Source organism: Empidonax traillii, unplaced genomic scaffold (assembly GCF_003031625.1).
Source record: "Empidonax traillii isolate 1590-97213 ecotype Southwest subspecies unplaced genomic scaffold, ASM303162v1 scaffold753:size306327, whole genome shotgun sequence".
Classification (NCBI taxonomy): domain Eukaryota; kingdom Metazoa; phylum Chordata; class Aves; order Passeriformes; family Tyrannidae; genus Empidonax; species Empidonax traillii.
The window spans coordinates 234,921-259,983 of NW_020955946.1; the positions used below are offsets into that span (position 1 = coordinate 234,921).

The 25,063-nt window shown below is 35.7% G+C and overlaps 1 protein-coding gene across 1 annotated transcript in view; it reads right to left on the reverse strand.

The window, feature by feature from the left end:
• Positions 1 to 25,063, reverse strand: part of TTC27 (tetratricopeptide repeat domain 27) — a 120,648-nt gene that overhangs the window by 67,711 nt on the left and 27,874 nt on the right. Inside the window, exons 8-9 of the mRNA XM_027900836.1 lie at positions 22,511 to 22,623; positions 8,859 to 8,925 (exon numbers count right to left, since the gene is read on the reverse strand). Of these exons, the coding sequence (XP_027756637.1) occupies positions 8,859 to 8,925; positions 22,511 to 22,623 (180 nt within the window). The remainder of the gene's footprint in view (positions 1 to 8,858; positions 8,926 to 22,510; positions 22,624 to 25,063) is intronic.

Here is a 25,063-nt window from a genome sequence, read left to right on the forward strand (position 1 = left end):
ACACAATCAGTACTTGAATTCAAGCACTCTACAAATGCATGTATAATGTGCATACATCCTCCATGCAGACACATTTAAATGTTTCACAAATTAATTTATTCTTAGCTTCTAATTTCTGATTAACAGCACTTGAAAATTCCATTTTACTATTTAAATGTGCAGCTTTTGATAAAAGACAAAAGTGGAAACACTGTGGAAATACCATAATTAGAGCTGATAAATCTTTGTCCTTCTATAACACAGAGAGCACTGTGTTTTTTCCACAGCATATCGAAGCCAACTAACTCCTTATACAAGGCAGTACACTGCACAAAGCCACACCAAAATCACTACGGAACAAAACAGGGTTTATTCAAAGGACAGCTAAGCAAGTAAACAGATGTTTCACTGAATCTAAGCTGTGTTTTTTAGGAAAGTTTCTCAAAAATAGGTACTACACATCCTTTCCCTTTACATCTCCTTTCAAAAGCCCATGGTTTATAGACTTAGAACTTGATTAAACTTTTTTTTTTCACTCAAAAATCCTAAACTCACTATCAACAAATGTACCAAATATCAATTAGAAATCCCTTCCGGTAGTCTGGCTATCTAAAACTTCAAAAGTAAAAAGAACAGAGGAAAAAAAACTAAAGAAAGGAAAAATCATTGGAGACACTTCAGTTTTTCTTCCTTAATTTTTGGGGAATAGAAAAAGAAATTCAAGTAGAAGCAGGGTAAGATAGATTTATTGCTTATTGAGTTCACATATTTTTCCCCCAGAGTAGAAGTAGAGTAGAACAGCTAGAATTGACTGCATCTGTTTTTCTTAAAAAAGAACACAAACAACAAAATAGTGACATTTTATTGATGATAAATGAATCATTGAGCATCAGATTTATACATTTCAGACACCTCGGGAGGGATATAACAATACATACTTTACAACTGCAATCAAAGACCGCAAACATTCTAATCAAACCTGTCCTAAATTGTGCAGTAAGTAAAAAAAAAAAAAATCTGTTCCTTCTTCAATATTTTGTTTTTAACATAGATCAGAAAGAATGTTGGGTGTACTGATATGAAAAATGTTCTACTTCCAGTCAAAAATATAGATACGATATGATCATAGAAAATTAAACTCAAGTTGCTTAGACAGTAGCAAACAAGTATTCAACCATGTTCATTTTTTCAGATGGTATTTACTTTGAAAAAAAGGGAGACTTGGATTTATTCCTTGTTTAGTTCATCTGTGCTCTTTGCAGCCAAACAGGCAGATCAGCAGAATATGTCACTAAAAAAAGTGACTGCTAGTACTGATAACAGATGAATAGAACTGATCAGCACAACACTGTCAAAAAGGGATCATGAAGCACCGTACAGAATAGTGAGAATGTCCTACTTCCTTCAGATGATACCTCAGACAGTGTTTTGTTGAAAGGGGATTTAATTTAATTTTCTTGCTGCAATGAAATCTTTCTTGCTTAAGTAAATTATAATAGTTATAACTGGTGAAGGACATAAGAGGGGGAAGGGAAGCCTGTGACATGTCAACTGGCTGTCAGAGAGGCTGCTAGAAAAAATAAGTGAGCTGCTGATAGATAAAGAAGGAGGAGGAGGGGGAGAAGAAAGCCTGCTGTGGGAAAAAATGTTACTAACTGTCATCAAATTTGCCTGCTTAACTTCTCAAACCCTTAGACAAGCAAATAATCTATTAATATTTAAACATGATTTTCATGTTCTTTTACCACTGCAGTTTCAGTGAGACCACTAAAATTTATTGCTTGAGTAATTCTGTAGAGATTACACAAAAGAGCATGCTATTCTAGAAAGGAAAGGCTATCCTAAATTTCTTGCTTAGAAAGGCACACAATAAATCAGGAATCATCTCTTGCAAGATATGATGCAAGCAGAGCTGTGGATCCCATGGACTGAGGGAAGAATTTAGACCACAGAGGAGAACAAAGTTGAAAGGGATAAAAGTGTCAATTATGTTGAAATCTGATACTTTGTAAAACAAACCAACTTCAAACAGACTGTTACTTAATCCCAGTTTTGGAATGGAATGCAAGCTTCCCCCCTACCCTGCAACACATGTACTACAGCATCAGTCACTTCACCCAAAACACCTAAATGCATACAATACAACAGCAGCAAACGTGACTGACAACACTAGGCTAGCTTCCTATCCACAAAACATCCCAAAGGTATGTACCAGACACTTTGTGAACAAGCTTCCAAAGAAATCTAGTTGGGTCTTTGAACATGCAGCAGAAACAGGCAGCTTCTCTTCTGCTGTACTCAGTGTGATTTCCCAGTACTGTGTGATGGGCCAGAAGGCATACATGCATTAAATTAGCAAGTGTTTAGATCCTGACATTCCTGCAAAATGATTCAGCCTTTTGAATAAAAGTGCTTAGAAGAGAAAAATAAATGAAAGAGAAAAAAAGAGTAAAATAGGTTTGAATTCATTTACTTTAAAAAAAAAAAAGTCTCACTAGTACTAGGAGGGCTTTGCTGAGAGAAAGCCTTTGCAGTGTTATAATCTTGTAACCAACAGAGCCTATTCAAAACGGGCAACACAGCTTAGAAAAAGAAGTGAAAGAAACTTTTTATAAAGCCACAAACGTTACAGCAGTAGAGACACATGGTACTCTTAATGAGCTTTTCAATACTCTTGCTGCTTATAAAACATAAAAAAACTGCAGCCATTTTCTCAACAGAGAAAAATGCACTGCTTTTATTTAAGCTCTATAAACAACTTCTCTTTAGAAACCAAATTGGCATGTTAGTTTTATAGAGATTTTGATAGGAAGGCTTAACATTAAAAATATCATATGCCGTGATTTAATTGCTCCCTAGTTCCACATTAATGTCACAAATGCCATAGAAAAGACGAGAAAAACAAAGCATTCCCATTTCCACCTTCCACTCCCAAAGTCCCCCTTCTACACTGAAAAGAAGAAAAAGTATTCATATATGCATATTCATACACACACTCTCAACAAAATGTGCACTGTAATTCTTCACTATGATTTTCAAAGGTACCATACAACATCAGTTTCTATTACACTTAATAAATGCCCACTTCTGGAAAAAAATCTGTCCAAGCCTTCTCAAATTCCTTAGTAAAAACAGTTTCTTATGGAATCGGTAGCTCTACACAGTGGAAAAACATTCCCATCTGGTCTATCTTTGGAATATACAGTATTCCTTGGATTCTGCACACTCCTTCCACATCCTACAAGTCCTCAATCAGACCTTGGTATCCTTCACAGCATTTCTGGAAACATTTCAGAATGCTACAGTATTTTTGTCAGAAGGTGGTAAATAACTTTTAAGTTTTGTACTCCACGCAAAAGACAAGCTATGAATTACAACTGGGTTTCTTCCTCTGTAAGAAAGATATCCTCACCTGTTCAAAGTGTCCACAGACAGAGGAATTGCCTGAGCTTCCTTTTCCCGCTTTCACCACTTAAGAAAGAAACCAACTGTTCTACTCTCCATAAATGATAGAAGTCTCAGGAGTATAACAAACGAAAGCAACTAAATTTTCCATGGTTGCTTTTCTTTCCCTTCTCATCTTCCGTGGATTCCCCAGGACACAAATATGGGGCTAAGATGTGGGATGCACAAAGCAAGGCTTCTCTTTCACAGTTTCTGCTTGCTTTCTCAGTCCCCCACAGGTTAATACTGTTGCTAACACTCAGTGTCCCTTGACCATAACACACCAATAAGGGCAAAAAGTAATATTCTGCTACACTGGGCTAAGTGCTCATCCCATTTACCACAAAGCCCATTTCTCCTGGACTATGCCAGGGCTTCGACAGATGGAATGGGTAATTTTAAGGACCAGCTGCAGCCCCTTAATCCTGGATACTTGTTGGAGTGTCATATTAGACTATGAAACATTGGATTATCTCCCCAGGATGTAAACTCTAAGCTATAGGATAAGCTTGCTATGAAGCAGTAAGAACTTGCATTGAAGAGTTTAATCTTATTGTTTTAAAAAGAAAATATTTTTCTCTTTTGTAAGAGAATAATTCAACATCACCCAGTATTTAATATTTTCCCTATTTCCCTCCAAAAACTGCATAATATTAAATTAAAACATAAAGTAATAATTACCAGTTGTTACATAGAGCTTTCATGTGTTCCTGGAACTTTTTTTTACATTTCAGAAATACTTCGTAGGTTTTTGCTCTAAAGCTTATGTTGACATCACAAACACCATTTATAAAGCTTTAAATGTAATTTTTTTTTTTAATATCACGTACATTTATATAACGTTGTTCATTTTGTCTCCTCTTTGGTATATTGTATTAACTGCATGACCTATTCAAAATAATGCACAAAACAAGTTTTTAATAGAAGTGATTTTAAGACCTTACTTTCACTGACTTCTGAAAAGGATTTTTTTTCTAAAAAAATGTATTTTGGCCACTGCTATACAGCTCAGTGATGTCCTCGTGAACTTCTAGGGAAAGACTGCTGCCCCAAATAAAACAGGAGAACTTCACATTTGTATTTTTACTTTAAAAAAAATCCACTGAACTTAAAGATGGATAAGGAAGCATATTTAGGCACTGCAAAACTAACTCAGGGACCTGGTAGTAAATTAAGCTGCAAAACCTAATTGTAAAAGCAGCACTGCATTAGTTCTTTGGTTTCTTACATTACCTGCTTCCTACTTTCTATACAGAAAGCGCTGGGGAAAAAGTTTATTATAAAGAAGAAACTGGTAGTTCTACCAGAGAAGCATTGAGTCTCACTACTGGTTTTACTGTCCCTCTTGCCCTCTCTTAAAAATGGTTTTTAAATGCAATATTCAGTCAGCTATTTCAGAACATTCATCAAATATCAACTGCGTAACTGTGTCTCCAAAGCTTTTCTGATATTTGAATTCTTAATAAGATCTTTGCTTTCTCAGGAGATCAACTGCTTACCATAAAAGATAAAATTTTAAAAAAATTTTACCTGTCCCCCTAAACTGTTACATATGGGAAAAGTAATATTTAATCCCCTTTAAAGTCAAATGTTTTATTTTTGTGTTTATTCTTATGCTTCTTATGCTATAATGTAAAATCCAAGCTATGTTACTTCTCATGTAAAGATATTAAATCAACAATTTAAATATAAGAAGAAAACCAAAATCAAGTACATCTAATTTCACTTATGGATTAGTATCTTAAAAGTTAAAATATTATGCTGATGCTGGGCTAAGAGATTTTAGCCAATGACACTGCATACACCTTCACGGCTTGCTTCAAAAATTAGCAACACTGAAAGTAATTTTTAGTTACAGAAGCTAGGACTTGCAGGACAATGGAAACTTCTCCCAAGTTACTTAAATAAATGAAAAGTAGCAATCCTTTTGTATTGATTTCAGTGACTTAATAGTGTTATTTTTAGTACTGTAAGCTCTGTTGTTAAATATATATGTATATATATATATATACACACACATACATATAAATGTATGTGTTAAAGATCTAGTAATTTTCAACTTCCACAGATCTAAAAGGGGGTTTAGAATGCCTGGTTTTGTTTTCCAAATTTTACCTAACATGAGGCAGGACTATATAATCCACTTGAGATCAATTTGATCATCCTTCCCCTCTTATACTACTTAGATCTTAATTCTCTCTGCCCAAGAGAAATTGCACCTCACATGCATTTATTTTGCAGTGTCCAAAGCAAGAAGATCTCTTGATAATTCACTGAGCAATTAAAATGCCTTATAGTTTCTCAAGTTTCCTAAGATATCTTGAAATGCCTTCCTTTTTTGAGGAAACAAATTTCAGCAGATATCAGATGAATGCATGACAACCATCTAACCAGCCTGCAGATCTAGGAATCCACATGTAGGCTGAGAAGATGCCTGCTCACACACACAACAGAGCAGTTTAAATGATGCTAAAGAAATTACTAAAGCAGTGTTGATACGGTGTTCATTTGCCTATTTTGGTAAATACCTTTAGTATAAATTATAACAGTTTACGGTGCCACTTCATTTACTCAGCTGGCAAACACCGTAAGAACCAAGGCTGTGTTAACACTCACACGAGGCTGTGTTAACATTGACACACAACATCCCTACTTCAGTGAGCACAGTGGGTGGATACGCCTCAGAGACCCAGATCTAAGACACAAAAGAGCTCAGAGATTTCATCATGAAATTCTGCAGTGACTATACACAATTTTAGGCTCAGATGCAAATGTCACAAGATACATTTAGCAAAAAGAACTTATATGAGCTAATATTTAGTTCCTGCTTTCAGCCTCCAGGAAAGATTTGGGATGGTATTGTTAAAATTCAAACTTGTTCTTATTTGTGCCTTGGAGCACAGGTCAAGATCAAAAGAGAAAACAATTGTAAGATTAATTTGTCCCCCTACATCCAGTTAACTTGGAAACATTAGGCAAAAGTTTAAAAGAACACTATTCTGATATTGAAATTAATTATTTACTCATTTTTAGACTACTTCTTTATCTCACTGCTGTCCACAATTTTGGATTACTAATGAGATCTACACTACTGTTCGTTTATTGTCATAGACCCTTCTTTTTTTGCTACTCTGAACATAAAGTAATAGAGGAGCCTACACATATCTTTCAGCTGTTTCTCTGGAGCTCTAACCTGCTGATCTTACCAGAGTAGCTGCTGATCTCACTGGAGTGAAGCAAGCTGTAGCTGACTTAGCAGCTCTATTAAAAAATAAATGAAAGCATAAGCTCCTCACAGTCACTGCAGTAAAAAATTAAAGAGCAAGTTAATCAGCTGTCCCATGAATTTTGAGGGATCAGCCACTAGGTGGCAGAAAAATGCAGTTTAATTTTCTCATGATAAAGAATTCACCCAACAAATTTACTCTCAGATAACAGGTCTGTCAAGCAATGGCAGATTAAAAGATGACAGAAAATCTGATTATCTTTCTTTCCTGGAGTATGAGCTACCTTGAATTTTTCTACTCTGCTGTAAAACCTGAAGAACATTAAATGTTTAAACTCAAATGTTAAAACAGTTAAACTCCATTGCTAGTTTCATTATTCTGGAAAGTACACTACTACAGGAGCAGGATCTATCTTGTTCTGTTATCACAATATCACTCCATTTCATATTAAAATGACAGAATATAGGGAGAAGTTATGTCAAGATTCAGGTATATAATAGTTGCTTTTCCACCCAAAAATTACGTGAACAATAGCAGGTAGTGTGAAAACTCAAGCAAGGAGTATACAAAACAGTGTAGGGAATTTGGAAGTTAAATCTGAGAAGCAAGGTTTTGAGTTTTCACAGAAAACTCTCTATTTATAGTGTTATATAATGCTTTAACATTATTTTAATAACGAAAATGGTAGGGTTTGTTTCACTGAAATTATATGCATGCCTTGAAACTTTGTACATTTGTATTAACAGTATTTTAGGGGGAAAATGGCACTGTAATGGTTTCACCATTTTTAAAAAAAACTTGCAGTACTCAGTTCACCAGTTTGATGAGTTTTTTAATTCCTATGGGTTTTCCTATGTGTACATTTCCTTACTTTGTACATATTGATTGTTTCTGTAATTTTTTCTTCTCCTTCGATGGTCATCATTTTTTAATATTCTTACTGGGTACTTCAATTACTACAATATGAAATGAGAGTGGAAACTGATTTTTTCTACATTTCATTTTTTTCCCCGTTCTCTATTCCTACCTTTTCAAAACACAACACAGAACAAAACTGTAGCTCAAAACTTTAGAAATTATATAATGAGAAAGCACTACAATCATTGTAGCAACAAACAGAAAACCTATAAAACCCAAACTGTTTTACAGCAATTTACTCAGTTCCCTCATGCATATCCTACATGTACTGTATTATCATAAGGACCTAAACAAACATTACTTTAAAAACAATCTATTTTACATTTATCTAATAGGATTAGGATTTTCTTTTTAATAAACTGAATTTCCTTTTACCAAAAAATACCCTAACCAAACATTATAACAGTTAACCTTAGGTTACTGTCCATAGTCCTTTCACGTAACTCCAACTGCCAGTGATAAGATTCTAGCTCAGTTGAAATCAAAGGGATTTTTGCTAAGATCCAATAATTAACTTTTTCAGATGACAAAACTACAGTAATCAAGTCTCAGACTACAAGGCCTGGGTAGGAGAGCAAGCCCTCTTTACTGTACCCAAAGCTAAGTGTAGCATTGTGGAAAGTAAGTAAAAAAGGCAACATAATCAAAAGCCTTTCCTCCTCCACCCTCCCATCTAAAATAATGTTGAAAACCACACAAAAGAAGGAAAAAAATCAAGGAAGAAGCAAGTTCTGTTTTGTCTTAAGTAAAAAACAAAACAAAAAAAAACACGTTGAAAAAATACTGAGAATTTTCAAAGCTTCATTTAGAAGTTACAGAATTATTCTGCAGCAAATCAGCCACTGAACTGGGAAGAAACATGTCTAAGCAGAACATCTGATACAAACTGAATAAACCTGATAGAATAAAGCTCAAAATCTTTTTGAACTCCACTTAAACACTGTTCAAAGAGCAGTACTTTCAGAGCATCACAGGAAGAGTTTGCTGAATTAGCTATGATTCATATAACTAATAAAAACAAACAAACCCATTAAAAAATGGTTTGTATGTGTTTTCAGGTGAAACTAACATTTTTAAATGTGAAATTCTTCCTCATCCTGATGGCTGAAAACCAGACAGAACTTCAACATCATTTTAATTTCTTGAAATAAGAAAAAGTTACTGAAACACCCAAATACTAACACAGAATTGGTTTACAAACAGTTTCCTCATTAATGTGACAGATTACTGCTTGGTACTTAAATATTAAATGAAAACATGTTTACTAAGAAGTCCAGATAAGTTACTTACTGAAGTAAAAGCCAGAAGTTCTTCTTCAGTTAATTTGTGTATTGGATTGTTCTTTTGGAAGTCTATACTGTAAAGAGAAAAATATAAAATGATGCTGATATCATCTTTAGAATAACATTATGCAGACCACATTTTTCAAACTTGCAGAAACCTAAAGGACATCCTGGAAAACGGTAACAATGACAAATGGGAGCATGGTATGTGCAGAAGATGACCTAGACCTAGGAATAGTCACAGAAATGAAGAACCATTTAGAGGACCAAAATATTTTAGTAGTACCTTTCCAATACCATTCTCAAGTGAAATGTCTTACTTGGTTTAGGCTTATGGGAATAACAATTTCACAAATCCTGTAAAGTTTGAAATCCATTGTTTGTTTCTACAGAGATCTGTTTTCAGTTAAAATCCTGTAACTAACTGAAAGCAAATTCTGCAACACAAAAAACTAGTAATGCTGAAGGGTAATCTCAAACAAACACCCCCTTTCTAGTCACTCAAGAAAGGTGACCACAGGGGTCCATCTCTCACTAACCAGCATTACCACAACACTGTAGTATTCAAAAGGACAAAACCAGAAGAACACACAGGAGGTGAGAATGAAAACTATTTTATCCAGAGTTGGATCTGCTTACAGAGATGATGAATTTGCCTTGCAACTCTACATGGGTGGACATTCCCCTTCGACACCCAGCACTTACAAACATACTACAAGAGATATCACTAAATCACATGAAAAGCACCAAAGCTATAATTCAAGCTCCCTGTTACAATCAAAGCTATCAAGTGAAAATATATTGTAAGTTATACTGCAGATCAGGGATCATCACCAAACCTATATAATGGCCATATACATAAGCTTAAATTTATCACACTAAATTTTGAAAAAGGTTTCATATTCTAGGTCAAAGTTGCAAAGATACTTACTGTGATGATAGATTACAGATTGAAATTACACTCCCTACATTACATATCTTACTTTGGAGATAAGACTTTGCCCCAGTCTAACTTTTCCTTCTTGCCATTTTATTAATTCTTCTTTGTACATATGATACAATTACCACTGCAGAAATAACAATCAATACTTTGATTAAAACCCTGTTACTAACCACAAGAATAAGATAAAGAAAACACAATTATCTTTAAAAAGTCATGGCGATCAAGAGAGGTTCTTAAGGACTAACAGAAAGCAAACGTCACTCCTGTCTTCAGCAAGAGCAAAAAGAAGGATCCAGGTTAGCCTCATCTCATGAAGCAATACATCCTTGAAGCCATTTCTTAACACATGGAGGCAGCAGCCACTAACATTCCCCAAGAGAAAGCTACAGTTGACCGACTTGATAATCTCGAGGATAAGCTTGGTAGATTTGATGAGAGCAGTGGACACTGTCTATCTGAAGTTCAGTAAGACTGAAAACTGTCTGAACAGACAAGCCCAAAGAGTTGTGATCAGCAACTACAAAGCGTAGTTGGAAGCCCAATAACTAGTGGTGAACCACTGGGGTCAATAGAGAGGCCAATACTGTTCAACAAGTGTAAGCATCTGCGTGATGGGGCGGAGCATACCCTCAGAAAGTTTCCTGATGGTACAATATCGAGAGGAGCCGCTGGTATATCAGCAGCTTATACTACCATCCGATAAGATCTCCACAAGCTGGAGATAGAGGCTGTCAGGAACCTCATGCAGTTCTGCAAAGGGAAATGCCAAGAACTGACCTTGCTGGAGCAGGGGGTTGGTCAAGATCATCTTCATCAGTACCTTCTCACCTCAACCAATTTGTAATATGAAGGACAAGAAGGTGAGAGAGTAGTCTGCATGCATGCAAGTAGAAGACAACATGCCTGAATAAGCAGACAGCCTTCAGTGATTAGATGACTAGGTTGGTGGGATTTATCTTGGCTTTGGAAAGGTGCTTCACAGTGTCTTCCCTAACATCCTCATAGACAAACTGAGGAAATATAGACTAGGTAAATGTACAGCACAGTATATTGATGACCACATGACCTGCTGGTTTCAAAGGATTATGCCAAGCTGCATGAAGTCCAGCTGGAAGACAGTGCCTAGCAGCATATGCCAGGGATCAAATAAAGTTTGAAATTTTCACGAATGACCTAGATGACAGGACAGGATGCAAAGTCCTGCACTTAGGGAGGAATAGCCCCATGCACCAGAATAGGCTGGGGGTTGATCATCCGCTACTGAGCTTGGCAGAAAAGGACCTGGGGTCCCATTGAAACAAAGCTGAACACGAGCCAGCAACATGCCCTCAGCTAAAGTCATCCAAGCCTCTTGGGCTACATTAGGAAGAGTCCTGTCAGCAGGTCAAGGGAGGTGATCCTTTCCCTCTACTCAGTGCCCTGGTGACATCATACCTGGGGTGCTATCTCCAGCTCAGACTCCTCAGGGCAAGAGAGACATGGACATAACAGGAGCAAGCCCATTAATGGGTCACAAATATGGTAAAGATAGGAGGGCACCTGACAAAGGGAGAGAGTGAAAAAGTTGGGATGGTTTAAGCTGGGTAAGAGAAGGCTCCAGGAGATCATATGAGTGTATAAATACCTGATGGCAGAATAAACGGGAAATCACCTGTCTCTTCTCAGCGATGCCCAATGAAGGGACAAGAAAAAGTGGTCACAAACTGAAATCCAGGAAATTCCAAAAAAAAAGGAGTAAAGCACAAGGAGTTATTTGGAGAGGTTGTGGTGACTCTGTTCTTGGAGATATTCAAGGCCCAATTAGACAGGGCTGTAAAAAGCCTACTCTAGTTGACTGCTTCAAGCAAGGAAATTGGACCATGTGACCTCTAGAGGTCCCATTCAACTCTCAACCAATTCTTTAAATTTTCATTTAATGATGCTTACAGTTTATATTTTAGCCTTGTATTTTGTTAACAAAAGGAAGAACAGACACCATTATTGAAAACTAGAAATAAACTTTTTTTTACATTGTACCTGAAAATTTGTCTACATTGTGAGTGTTACCAGCTATCACAACAGGGATCTCTCTTGCCATCCTATTCCAACTACATCATGTAGAATATGAAAGGATTTATTGTTTTCCTTTTCCTTATTGTAAGGGGTTTTTCCCTTAAAAACCAATTAACTTAGTTTCCTTTTTCTTACTGAAGAATAAGAAATGTAACATTTATGCTGTGTCGAGGACATACTGTAGGCTCTGAGAAACAAGTAAAAGATGTGGTTGTTTAATGACTTTATATTGTCTTTATGCCTGAGTACACTAATGAGGTTATACACAAGCTGTGAGAGTAGAAAGGAATCAGCACAGAGAAAATTTTGAGAAATGCAGTAATTTGAAGTTCATTTACATAGTGATTGAATATCCCAAAAGAACTAAGAATATGATTTTCAGTGGAGAACCTTCCTCTGCCTTCAAGTGCTTACAGTCAAAAATGTTCAAGATAGAAAAGGTAAACCACACTGATATTCTTTTAGTAAATTCTACCAAGGTGTAGCAAGAATGCATTTTGAAACTTTTAAGTTCTCTCCTACATCACTTGCTTATCTGCCAGCTGCAGGAAAAAAAAAAAGGTCAGAATGCCTGATGTATTTTGGTTTTCCCTTTGAAGACATGATATTAAGACATAATAAAAGCATTCTAAGAGTAAACGGCAAAGCATTCAAGATAAGAAAAAGAAAAATTGATGCCACACAAGCACTCTTATCTCTTTATATGCCCACAAAAAGAAACAGAATTATTATCTGTAGAGCAGAGTACCAAGCCTCCATCCTGGCATGGGTCTCTTTCAGATTCCAGCCTCATGATATGAGGGAATAGAGGCAAAAAAAACATAGGAAGACAAAGTTCTCCCTGAAGAGTGTTTCTTCAGTTTTTCTAAAATGGCCCTTCTTTAGGAACCATTAATATTCAACAAGCTAGAGCAGCCTAAGAATGAACACAGATAAAACATTCAGGAAATTAAGGGATGAGTTTGAAACAAATTCTGCTCTACCAGTGCAAATGGCATTTGTTCAGATTATTGTAGTCAAACACAGGTAGGCTGAGATGGAACAAAAGCATAATTACACCCCCTTCCCAGATTCAATTTTCTACTTCTATCAGAAGGTATGATTCTTTTTCCCCTCTTTGTTTTTTGTTTGGTGTTTTGGCTTTCTTTTTTTTTTTTTCTTTTTTTTTTTTTTTAATTTGAGAGATTCCCTCTTTTAATAGTACTTTTCTTCATGCTTTTTTACCATACTTTCTGCAAAACATGGAGGGAGAGGAATGATGATGACACATGATTACAGTACAGCACTGAATTAAACAAAATTGTCAGTGTGTTTATTGAATTTTCTAAAGGTATTTTTAGAAGGTTGGTGGCATATAGGCACTACTCTCTCAATTTATTTAAATGGTAACATCTGAATTTGTTCTATGTTATATAATAAAGAATCTAAAAGCATACCAGGTTCAGACCTGACAATTATTCATGGCAACATAAGCCAATAAAATGTATACATTTTTAAAAACAATTAAGAAACACGTTCAAGCACAAACATCTGTATGAGTTGAAAAAACTTAAGTATGTTGCATAAACTTGAACAGAAATTAGATAACTGCAGTTCTTTATGGTTCAAGCTTTCATGAAAAGGTTTTTTTTTCATCTCTTTGATAATAATAATCCTCTGATTAATCAACCAATTTGTTTTATTCTATAACAACACATGCACCTAATAATGCAAACTGAGTGGGCGGATGAGACACAAGGGCCTTAATAACCAGAATTCTTTTTTGAGGAAAAAAAGAGACTTGCACATTACTGTAGGGAAGAACATGACCAGAGTAGCTACAAGACAACAATATCTATGGTGGAAGAAAGCTTGAGAGCTCTTCCAGCACTACAAACCTATAACTTCAGATGAATGGTTATCTAGTATGTTCCTACAGACCTCCCATAACAGAGGTTTGATACATGCTTCATACCATTAATGCTGATGTTTCATACCGCCATCAGCTTGAGCAAGTTATATAAATATGGCCACAAGGACATGGTAATTATGCTTTTGGTTGAGAAAAGGCTTCAAAAAGCAAGCCATCTCCTTTTGGTTTTGTTACATTCTATAAAGTTGGACTGACAATAAAGAAAACTATTTTTCCTCCTTCCCGATTTAAATTGTGTGGTTCTGAACTTTGGTGAAGAGTTGGGGAAAAAAATTCCTGTCATACATATCATTGTTTTCTCCCTTCCTTGAGAAATTTCTTCATGCAAACAGGACAGTAATGAATGTCTCTGCCTCAGTTACTTTTTTCCTTGTCCAATGTCAGCTGCTAGTGGAAATATTTAGTTTTGGCTTGATGCAGTCAATTCAAGTCACTAAATGTTAGTCACTGATACAAATGTGACTTCAGGTAAAAAAACAATAAGAATTTTTTTTACAAGAGTGGAACTTATTTTTCAGCATCTTAAAGATAAATTGATTCAAGCAGAAAGGATTAATCCTCCTCTTATTCTAGACAGATTTTTGTCACAGCTTTTAGAAGCATATAGATGCAGCTCTTCCACATTAAAGCAGTGCTAAAATAGATCTCTAATTTCCATTTCTGCCACAGCCATTTGCAAAGCTTGAAGACACATAAGTGCATCAAAAGACAAGATAAAAACTAAATTTTTTTAATGATTTTTCCACACTGAATCAAATCAAATTTCAATCTGAATGTAGAGTAGCTTGATTTTAAGCATTACTAATGAGCGTGTTAGCTCTCGTCAGAGTATTTTATGAACAATTCATTTTTTGACCTGCATTTGTTCTGATTTCAAGGACAGTTTAAACAGTTCATCCCAGAGAATTTTCTGGAGTTGAAATCTGAGTGAAATTTAGAATCTATTGCTGCAAGCTCTATGATTTTACAAGATCTGTAAGATCAAGATCTATGATCTTGAGGGATTTTTCATAACAATATGAAGAGAAGTACTAATCATCACATTATTCAGCTTTCTCAGGTATTTTATGTTCACTCTTGAATCCTGTCTTAAGGAGTTTATTGAAATAGAAGACAGAAAGAACACAATGAGAAACAGACATTCTTTAGGCAGATAAAACAGAACCTTGGAGTAAGATCCATTCTACAGCAGAAAAAGGTATTTTCTAGTAAATCAGCAAAAGCTAATTGTCAATAGCTTACAACCAGTTCTCAAATCTGATTAATCAGGTGCACATCGGCAGCCTGATGGATTAAGTATCCATGAAGTATCCAGCTTAACTAAATAGTTACGTAGTTTGGGACTTATTTAGCTATACATGAAACAGTGAAATTAATGGCAATCAAGGTATCCCTTTCTGGCTTATGACTAGATATTTGTGTTTCAAGAACTGATTTATCAAGTTGAAAAATGTTAATGAACATTGTTAAAAGCTATTAAAAACAAAACAGTGTTCTTCAAATAGCTGAAGTTGTATTGAAACACAAAATATAGAAAAGATCAAAATCCATTGTAATATTAAATAAGGAACCAACAAAGATGTAATTACAGAGTCCAAAAAAGTGCTTAAGGAGTAACTAACCAAAAAAGTCAAAATCAGTGCTAAATCCTTCATCAAATGCAGTAGGAACAAAAATTGTGAGAGTCCACAGTACCAAAATGACAGCTCTGGTATAAAAGCCATTGCAGAGAAGCTATATGAATTCACTGCATTACCCTTTATAGTAGAACACAGTAAAATTCCTACCAGAGATTGTTTTTGGGTAAGCGAGAGAATTAAAGGAAAGAAAAAACTTTCTCTAATTAAAAAGCTGCAAAAGAGGTTACATGCTAAGAAAGTGAGTGCAAAGTTAACAGGAACAACGAGTATTCAGAAAAAAATTAGTTTGGGGATGAAGTAGCTGAAACCCTATCATGGTTCAGCCCCAGACAGCAACTAAGCAACACACAGCTGCTCGCTCAGTCCCCTACCAGTGAAATGAGTGTAAGAGAAGTGGAAGAATAAAAGTGAAGAAAACTCATAGGTTGAGAGGAATTAATTCACTGCTTTCCACCAGCAGGCAGGCGTTCAGCCATCTCCAGAAAAGCAGAGCTTCATCACACATAACACTTATTTCGGAAGACAAAAACCATCTCTCCAAATGTCCCTCTCTTCCTCCTCCTTTCCCCAGCTTTATATACTGACTATAATGCCATATGCTATGGAATATCCCTCTGGTCAGTTGTCAGTTGTCCTGGCTGTGTCCCCTCCCAGCACTTAGTGCAGTTCCTCACTGGTAGAGCACGAGACACTGAAAGGTTCTTGACTTGGTATAAAAATTACTTAGCAACGGCCAAAATATCCCTGTGTTATCAACATTATTCTTGTGCTAAATCTAAAACACAGCACTGTACCACCTACTAAGAAGAAAATGAACTCTGTCCCAGCTGAAACCAGAACGGACGCTAAAAGCAGTGACTTAGTCTTCATTTAAAACTAACTCAGTGCCTGAAGGAGGATAAGAGATCAACAGAAATAACGCCAGCTTTTAAAACTGGTGTCAGGGGATCAGTGTAACTGCTGGCTTACAAGCATATCATCTGTTGCAGGTAAGTAAGGAGAGACTATAATGAACAGGACCTGAGACACATGGATAAATACAATGCGAGTGGGGAGCGTCAGCCAATCTTCTGTAACAAAAAGCCCCAACCAAACAAAAAGAAAACAAGCAAATAAACAAGAAAACAAACAAAACTAAAATCCTGCATTACAAACCTGTCGGAGCCTTTCAGAAGGTTTAACCAGCATGAGGATACACATAAGATGGCTGATGGAATCAACTTGAATTTTTAAGATTTTTTTTTTTTTTTAAAAGTTCCTCACCAAAAAGGACTTTCCAAGAAACTTAGCATTCATATGAGATAAGGGGGAATGTCTCGGCAAAGGTCAGTTTAACTGATTAACAGCCAGGAAATGGCATGGAGATGGTCACTGGTATAATCCTGCATAGGTTTGGTGCTGTGATCCATGTGCTGTAATATTAATAAACACACTGGAACAGCAGAATGTATAGCGAGGGGAAAAAACTTGCAAATGATATGACATTCTTTGAAGTAGAGGTGTGAACAGACGATAGAAAGACCTTACAGGAAAAAGGGGTAATAAAATAAAAATGCCAAGCAAGGCACAATAGGAAACACAGTCTCAGGGTCACAAAAAAATGATAGGCTGCAATCTGACTATTTCTACTCAGGAACAACTCATTAGCCCTGCCGCTGCATAAAAACATTAGCTCAGTACTAGGTAGCTCTAAAAAGACAAATCAAAATGTGAATAATTAATTAGGAAAGCAATAGAGAACAACATACATTAAATATACACATTACATTATGTATGCACACTACACTAAAATACAAATCAATAACCTAAAGCTTACATAAAATATTACATAAAGCCTTTGTCCATCCATGAACAGCACATTCTGTTCTCGACCTTTCATTTCAAAAGCAGCAATTCTGCATTGGAAAAATTTCAGAATCAGAGAGCTAGAACAAGTGTTGGTTTACGATGAATAATTATGTTTTATGCCTTACAAACATCTACAAAAGGAATGTCTTACTAGGCTAGGTCTAATCAAAGAGGGACATAGCAGACATTTTCAAAATTGTCAGGAAGTAAGAGAGTGAAGTCACTAAATTAAGCTACTGGCAGCTAAAACTACCTGAAGGAGGGTTTTTTGAACAGCAGACAAAATATTTAGACAGACACCTTTGCCAAAAGATGCTACCGATGCAAGAAATTTATGTGGTCTTAAAGAAAGACGGCAAACATTTGAGAGATTCATTGAGGGTTGCAATGCAAACAAGTCAGATTAGTCTCAGGAAATCACTGGTCAGAGGCTGGGGAAGTATTAGGGACAAGGGCACAACACATGTTTGCTCTGTTATTATTCACCCTTAGGTATCTTCTCACAATCACTCGTGAAGTCAGAGTATAAAGTCAGATGGATGTAGATAATTGCTGAGTTTTTGTTTGCTTATGTTTCCTGGCACATTACCTCTGCAAGTGCAGACAACACAAACTCAAGTTCCTCAGGTAACTGCTTAAAACTGCAGTTAACCAGCATGAGAGAGACTGTGAAGAATAGATGGGTCAGTCTTTCCACATAAGCATTTTATGAGTATTTGCCATATTTCTATGCAGTTTTACCAGTTGTGTTAATTTTGCGAATGAAAAGGAGCCAGATCCAACAAACTGATCACTTTACAAGCATTTTCAAAGTCTCACAAAGGTACTTCAAGTGACTAATGTTTTCTATGTGAGCATTCTGAATAGAAGTTCAGGGGAATCTCTTCACACAGCTTTATGTACTAATGCAAAACAATGTCTTTTGTAGCAATTATTTTGAACAGCCATAAACTGATCGTTGTGAGATCATTGTAGTCTGGCACCTGTAATTGGTTTGTTTAAAAAAAAATAATTTTTTTACTTACATGATATGTTTGCAAAGATTAACCAGAGCATTTAACAGAAAAACCTTCATCACACCTTCAAAATTGTCGAAGATTTTATGTCGTACCTTTTACTTTCATATGACAATGTGTGTCAGCTCTGGCATTAATAACCACAGGATCCATCTTATGTAACGTTGCTCATGTAAAATGTAGACCTTTAATCTAACTAACTGTCTGTGCTTCCTTCAGAGTCCATGCAAAAATACAGATAAATTTAGGGAGTGATTCAATCCATTGTAAAATAAGAGCCTGAAGTTAAATGAATCACACTCTGCAGGTGCTGATTTTTCCACTGAGTAGAGAACAAACACACAGCTATGATTAGATTCTCCAGTTTCAAGTAGCTAAATGTTTTCCTGTTTCACCTACTCAAGTTTCCTCAAGAGGTTCCCACCGCCAACATGTATATTGGGCTTTTTTTAAATATAATTTTTTTATATAATTACTCAATTGATTCAAAAGCTCATCTTTGGTAATTTTGTTAAAAATCCTTTAGTCCTAACGCTATTTAGTGCTTATGCAGTTGCTTCAAGTATACTTCTACAGTTCATCATGTAAACTATACAATAGATCATTAAACAATGTACTACTGTAATATAGAAGTTAGGTTTCCTAATTCCTTACCAGTGGAAGCCTGGTGCATAGCCTTAGACTGAGCTGAGGTACCTCCAGTATAACACACTATTTTGACCTCTTCTGATCACTGAGAGACAGTAAAAGGTGAAGAAATAACCATCAGTGAGATGCTTCCCTTTGCTTTCTTAGAATTTTCTATAGCTGTAAGTAATTTCTAAAAGTTTTCCCCTTTTAAAAAGTGGTGGTTCAAGTGAAGAGAAGGGGTTTTCTTCCCTTTATATTGAAACTTTAATATATTCTTCTGCCAGCCTCTGAAAGTTTGACTTGAGGCTCTATACAAAAGTTCTGGCCATAGTCGTAAGGCTTGACTATAAAATAAATTTTACACCATCATGACTAATTATTTTCATTTAAGATCTCAAAAAAGTGAAACAAGTCAAGTGACATTTCTGCACTCCTGGGACTTTCTTTTAATATTTCCTTCAGGTTTCATTACTACTGCAGTGAGATCATCTGAAGAAACCTCTAGATACTTTCTTCCTATACAGTTACCACAGAATCTGATTAGGGTGAAATAGGAGGTCTTTGTGTAAGCAAGGCAGAATGGGGTGTTTCTTCCCCTCCCTCTACATTTTGTTTTAGCTACAATTTCATTATCATAAGCGGCAAATACTTTCCTTTAGATTTAGTTCTGCAAACAGTATTTGGAAGAAAGGAATTTGTAGAGAAGAAATTGGATAGCCAAACATTTTAAAGAAAAACTGCCTCAAATTACGGATACCACAGTGAACTGGCTGAGTACAGTTACCTTTGCTAGTTTTTTTAATATAAATGGATTACTGATAAAAAAGTTCTTTCCTAAAATCAGTGTAACAAAGTGAAGTTTTAAAAAAGAAAAAATCTAATGGATTCAGGCTTATACATGTTATTTACAAATGGGCTTAAGAATACTGCATGAGAAATTGCTTCAATTTTTGTCAAGACAGCTGGTATGTGATATTTCCAACCTTTAAAAATATTTTATATCCTCTTAAAATGTTACTGGGGAGGAGGAAATAAAAATGTTTGCACTGATACTGTAATAGCACTCTGTTTAGCCATTTAAGCATTGTAACCTACTTGAAATGAAATTTATTTTGCAGCAGGAAACATTATCTGTATTCAGGGAATTCCACAGTATCCTAAATAACTGTCATTATGTATTTTTCAGAGGTTGTGACAACTTTCAATTTGTTCTGCTGTCCACAAACATTTCTGCATACTGCTGATTTTGACTTAACATTATTTAGATATAAAAATCTTAGTTGAATTAAGGGGCATTTTTGTGACATATTTGCTGTAAAACAAATATTAGCAAGCAGAGTGAAACGTATAGGAAAAATATTTGCTTACATTTACTTTTTTTCTTTATCTGCAGGCTGCCTTTCTCCAGCAAACCAGATCACTGTCTGAAAGTGTATTTGCATTAGGAAAAAAATCCACTGCTGACAATGGCAGTCAACAACAGAAGCCACCAGTTTAGGTCTAGCACCACCTTGAAGCATAGTCAGAACTGCTCTGGAAACGAACAGGAATTCTAATGTCAACTCCTTAATTATGAAAGGAAGTATTTACTCTACTGAACTGAAGTCCTCACGCATGAAAGAGAAGCACAGAATCTGTTATAGCTAAGGCTTGAGAAGAATGTTTTGCTAAAAAGCCAGTGCTAAATGCTTTAACATGTACATGCTTCCTTGTAAAGTGATATACCAGTAGCTGGCATGGACACCAAGGGTATAGCCAGCAATCCAAGCCTAAACTCCACTCAGGCACAAAAACAGTTCCCAAAGCTGGCATCCTACTAACCTTTCTGCAACATGGTTGGATATCGAATCCTGTCTCCATCTCTGACTGAAATTATTTCAGTTACTTAACATTATCCCACCCATTGAATGGCATTTACCATTCCTATACAGAAGCAACACTGGATTTTGTTTGGTCGGTTTGCTTCAGTTTCTTCTTGCCTTTCGTCCTGCAAACTCATACACCGCTTGGATTATCATGTACACGCACAGCTGGCAGTCAATATGGTTTCTAGTCACTATTAAGAGCATGACAGTGGTGGTTTCAAAGTGACATACTGTGATCAAGAAACCTACTGTGCATATAGCCAGTGTAAAATTAAAATTCTACTCTTTAAAAAAAATAAAAATGAAAAAAAGAAAAAAGAACAATAGGCAAACTAAAATTTTCGTCAGGAGAGTGGAGGCAGGAAGAATAATCTGAATACAAGACAATACTGTGTTAAAAATAAAGCGTTCGTGAAAACGCTCCTCAGGAAGGGGAAGGCTTTGCCTCGACTTGAGTCAGCGTGAAAAACTAAAAGTGTCTGGGCTAAGAATATTTGTCAATTCACTGTTCACTCCTTGATCCTCAAACTGGATATAGATTTGGTCTTGAAACAAGTTTAAGACTTGAGGCATGTGAAAGGCAACAATCTTCTCTACACTACTGACTTTCACCTCACTTTCTGGACAAGAAGGGGAAAATATCTGAAAGTTTTGCCAAGTGGGGAGAGTGGGAAAGAGAAATATTATACTACAAAACAAACTGCCACACCACAAAGGAACTACTGTCAGAAGCTGCATTGAATTTTCTCACTAGGATTTTGCTGACGTAGGAACTAGGATTCACCCATTGTTCAGCTCCTGGCCTTCTACTGACTAGGGCAAGATATTCACGCAGTACTGCAGATTCCATCATTTTGCAACTCATACATCACAAAAGTGCTTTGAGAATCATTAAGGATGAATGTTGCATCAAAGTCACAAATGCACCAAAGTCCATTGGTGAATGATATACATCATTCACCCTATGTTCATGGTATTGGTGAATGATCTTAATTCTACATTACTTCTACACACTATAAACTGTGAAACAAATCACGCACAAAAAATAGAGGATAACTGTCATTGACTAAATGACTATTGTGTCATAGAAAATAATATTCTCTATTAGAAAAATGAGGATATTCAGCAGAAGCCAGGTTATAATCCTCAAATCTCAAGCTGCTTTTTGTTGTTCTGTGCTGTTTCCAGAATCCACATAGCACATGATTTATGAAAACCAGGAAAATAAAAAAAAAACAGAGGTGCAAAACCATGAGGACTTCACACTATAGCTCATAACTATCTATGAACACTCTGAATTGATACAAGTATTCCCATTTGACTGAATAGCATAGCAATGTATTTTTTGGTGGTTGATCCTCACAGGAAGTTGACAACTGCAGAACCTGAAGTATGTTTCCAAAATTTACCAAAGTGCCCTCACTATATGCTAGCTAATCACAGCTGACATTTGAAACAGATCTAATCTGAGGCACAAAAGGATATAACGCTTTTTAAAGGATAAAACAACAATATAGCAATTAATGAAATATTGCTGAAATTCTGAACTGGACATTAATGTTCACCCTGAGATAACTGAAAATGCTATCCACGTATAGTACAAACCTTTTAGCACTTTAGCCGGACTATAAAATAAGGAAGGGAAAAGAGTCCCATCAGGTCACCATTTCATTATTTCATTGTCACAATGACTCATGCAGTTAGTTTTTTTTAAAGTAAGTCAAGCAACTCAAGTAAGTTTATACTAACTTACCATATTCCAAGGATTACAGCAAGCTCCTCTGCACACAGATCAGGTATCTGGTACTGATCAGCATCTGCTAATTTTATCTCATTAAGCACTGTATCATCATTTAAATCGTAATTCTGTTGGAAGAGAAAAAATATTTTAAAATAGATAAAAACAGTTACAGAGAAATTTATGCCTTCAAAATACGAAAAAGATAGATTTGTTTGAAAAAGGATAATACTATAATTACAGAAAGAGAGAGTAGAGAGTAATTTACCATAATTACGATAGAATAACAAAATAATGAAGCTACTACAAGGAAGTATCATCCAAAACACTTTTGCTACAAATATACTGATTCTCATGCAGAAAGAACAACATTCAGAGCAACTATAAGGTTACGTAATATTGATTTTCTACTTAAACAAGGGCTGAAGGCAGTTTTCCTTCTCAAACTGTTGCTTACAGAATTATCAGCAATTTCATCTTCTATTACATGCATACACAGACAAACTGAAACAGATTAATGTTAGGGTCATTAATGCAGGCTTTCAGGCTGGCAACCATAGACCTCTGGGGATCTAAGAATTTCTTTTTAAGTATCAGCAAAGTCCAACTACATAAAACATTCCTTCTGCCAGTACAAGTAAATTCCTTACACAAAGGATATTTTCTTTTTAAGAGGAGTTTGTATATTAAAAAAAAAAAAACACAGTCTGAAAAATCTTCACCAAACCAGGACCTCCAGATACTTTATCCTGGTAAAGGTAAGAAGGGCTATTCTGAAAATGTTTGCTCCTGGACAAGTAGCTACGAATTTCCTCAAATTCACAATTCTGGAACATACTTCCTATTTAAAGAGTATTTAGTTTAACTTTTACAAAAAAGTAGGCTCCCTGAAGTTCATTGTCAGTCACTTAGCTTAAAGGAGAAAGTAATAAAATCTACGGCTGAAGAGTGTAAATTACTATGTTCATAGGATTTGTGTTTGCTTGGAAACAACAAGAGATTTGGCTGCAAGCAAAGAGGAGGTAGGTATAATACTATTTCTCCTTCCCTTGAAAAACAAAACCCAAAACAACAACAACAACAAAAAACCAAAATGAAACAAAAAACCAACCAAACAAAACCACTGATCCTGAAACCAATTATCATACTACTTGATCATACATATTGGTTTTTAGTTTCCAGTAGTAGTTTTTATGATCTATTAAAACCAGATAACGGATTTACATTAACAGTCTTTCAAACTTCCTATTAATTCCCCTTCAGTGTCCTAGTAGTAGCTGCTTCTCATTCACATCTTCCACTGGCAAGGTCAAAATGAATGTCCATGGAAGAACAAAGAGCAAAAAGGAATGCTTTGAAGTGGGTTATCTGCATTCATCACCGGTATTCCATTACTATATAAAGGAAACTAAACTGTGATTTGACAGAGAATGTGAAGAAAATAAATTTATTTTATTTAAGGGGACAAAGAAAATATTCACACTCTCGCATATTGAATACCATCATTTTCTTCTCTTACTACATTGGCATATATAAGGATTATGTACCACTTCCAGATGAAAATTGTTTTAGAACTAGTATAATGATACCACTTCATTAGGTGTAACAAATTACAATTTAATTTACATGGTAATTAGTTAAAAATTTCCACCTCCATATCTACACAATTTTGAAAATCTAATCAGTACAAACAGCATAATTGCTTTAGCTTCAATAGGAATATTGATTTCCTGAATTCTACTGCAACTGTATGCCAGAGTTTTAAAGCATGACTTCCATTCCTAGATTTAAGAAGTTCTTAATTCCCCCAACACATAAAAACAGCTCCGAATTTTTTAAAACTAATCAAACTATTTTAACATGCTGCTTCATATTAAGAGTCCTTAGGCACCACCTCAAATCTGAGGCTTTCATTTCACAGAAACTCACCTGTAAGCAAAGTTTCGCATTCACAATCTCAAATACTTGTTTTCACATGCAAATAGTTTTCCTTCTAGTGCCATTTGAGATAGCATAATTGCTCAGCAGCAGAGGGAAGCACAAAGCCTTTGACCAGAAGTCAGTCCAGCTACCAGTCCAACAATTGGACACATTATTATTTTGATTGTATTTTAATGGAATTAAATCACTCGCCACTTAATGGCAAAATGGTCTTACTGTGAACAAGAGTAGGGGAAGAACTCTAGGACCACAGAAGCACTCCAAAGCAGGAGCTGAAAATTAGGTGTGACTAGTCTGAAGCTGGCCTCAGGACAAATCCTATCTTGAGCCAAGTATTTTCCTTTATCTGCAAATGGCAGATGTAAAATAAGAACACTGGAGAGATTCAGAAGAAAACTTCCCTGCTACAATTTTGCAGCATGATCACAGGCCTTCTAGCTTTCCATATGCACATATTAATTCTGTGGAGATTCTCAGCACCTCTGAAGACTTAGTCTCTACGCATCTGCCCTGAACAGTCTTTTAAAAGTATACAGCAGGCACCCTCCCTAAAGGTAAGAAAGGATGCAAGGATGATTTTGGTCTTCTGGCAGAAGGAAAATAGCATTACCTACAATTTTAGCTAGA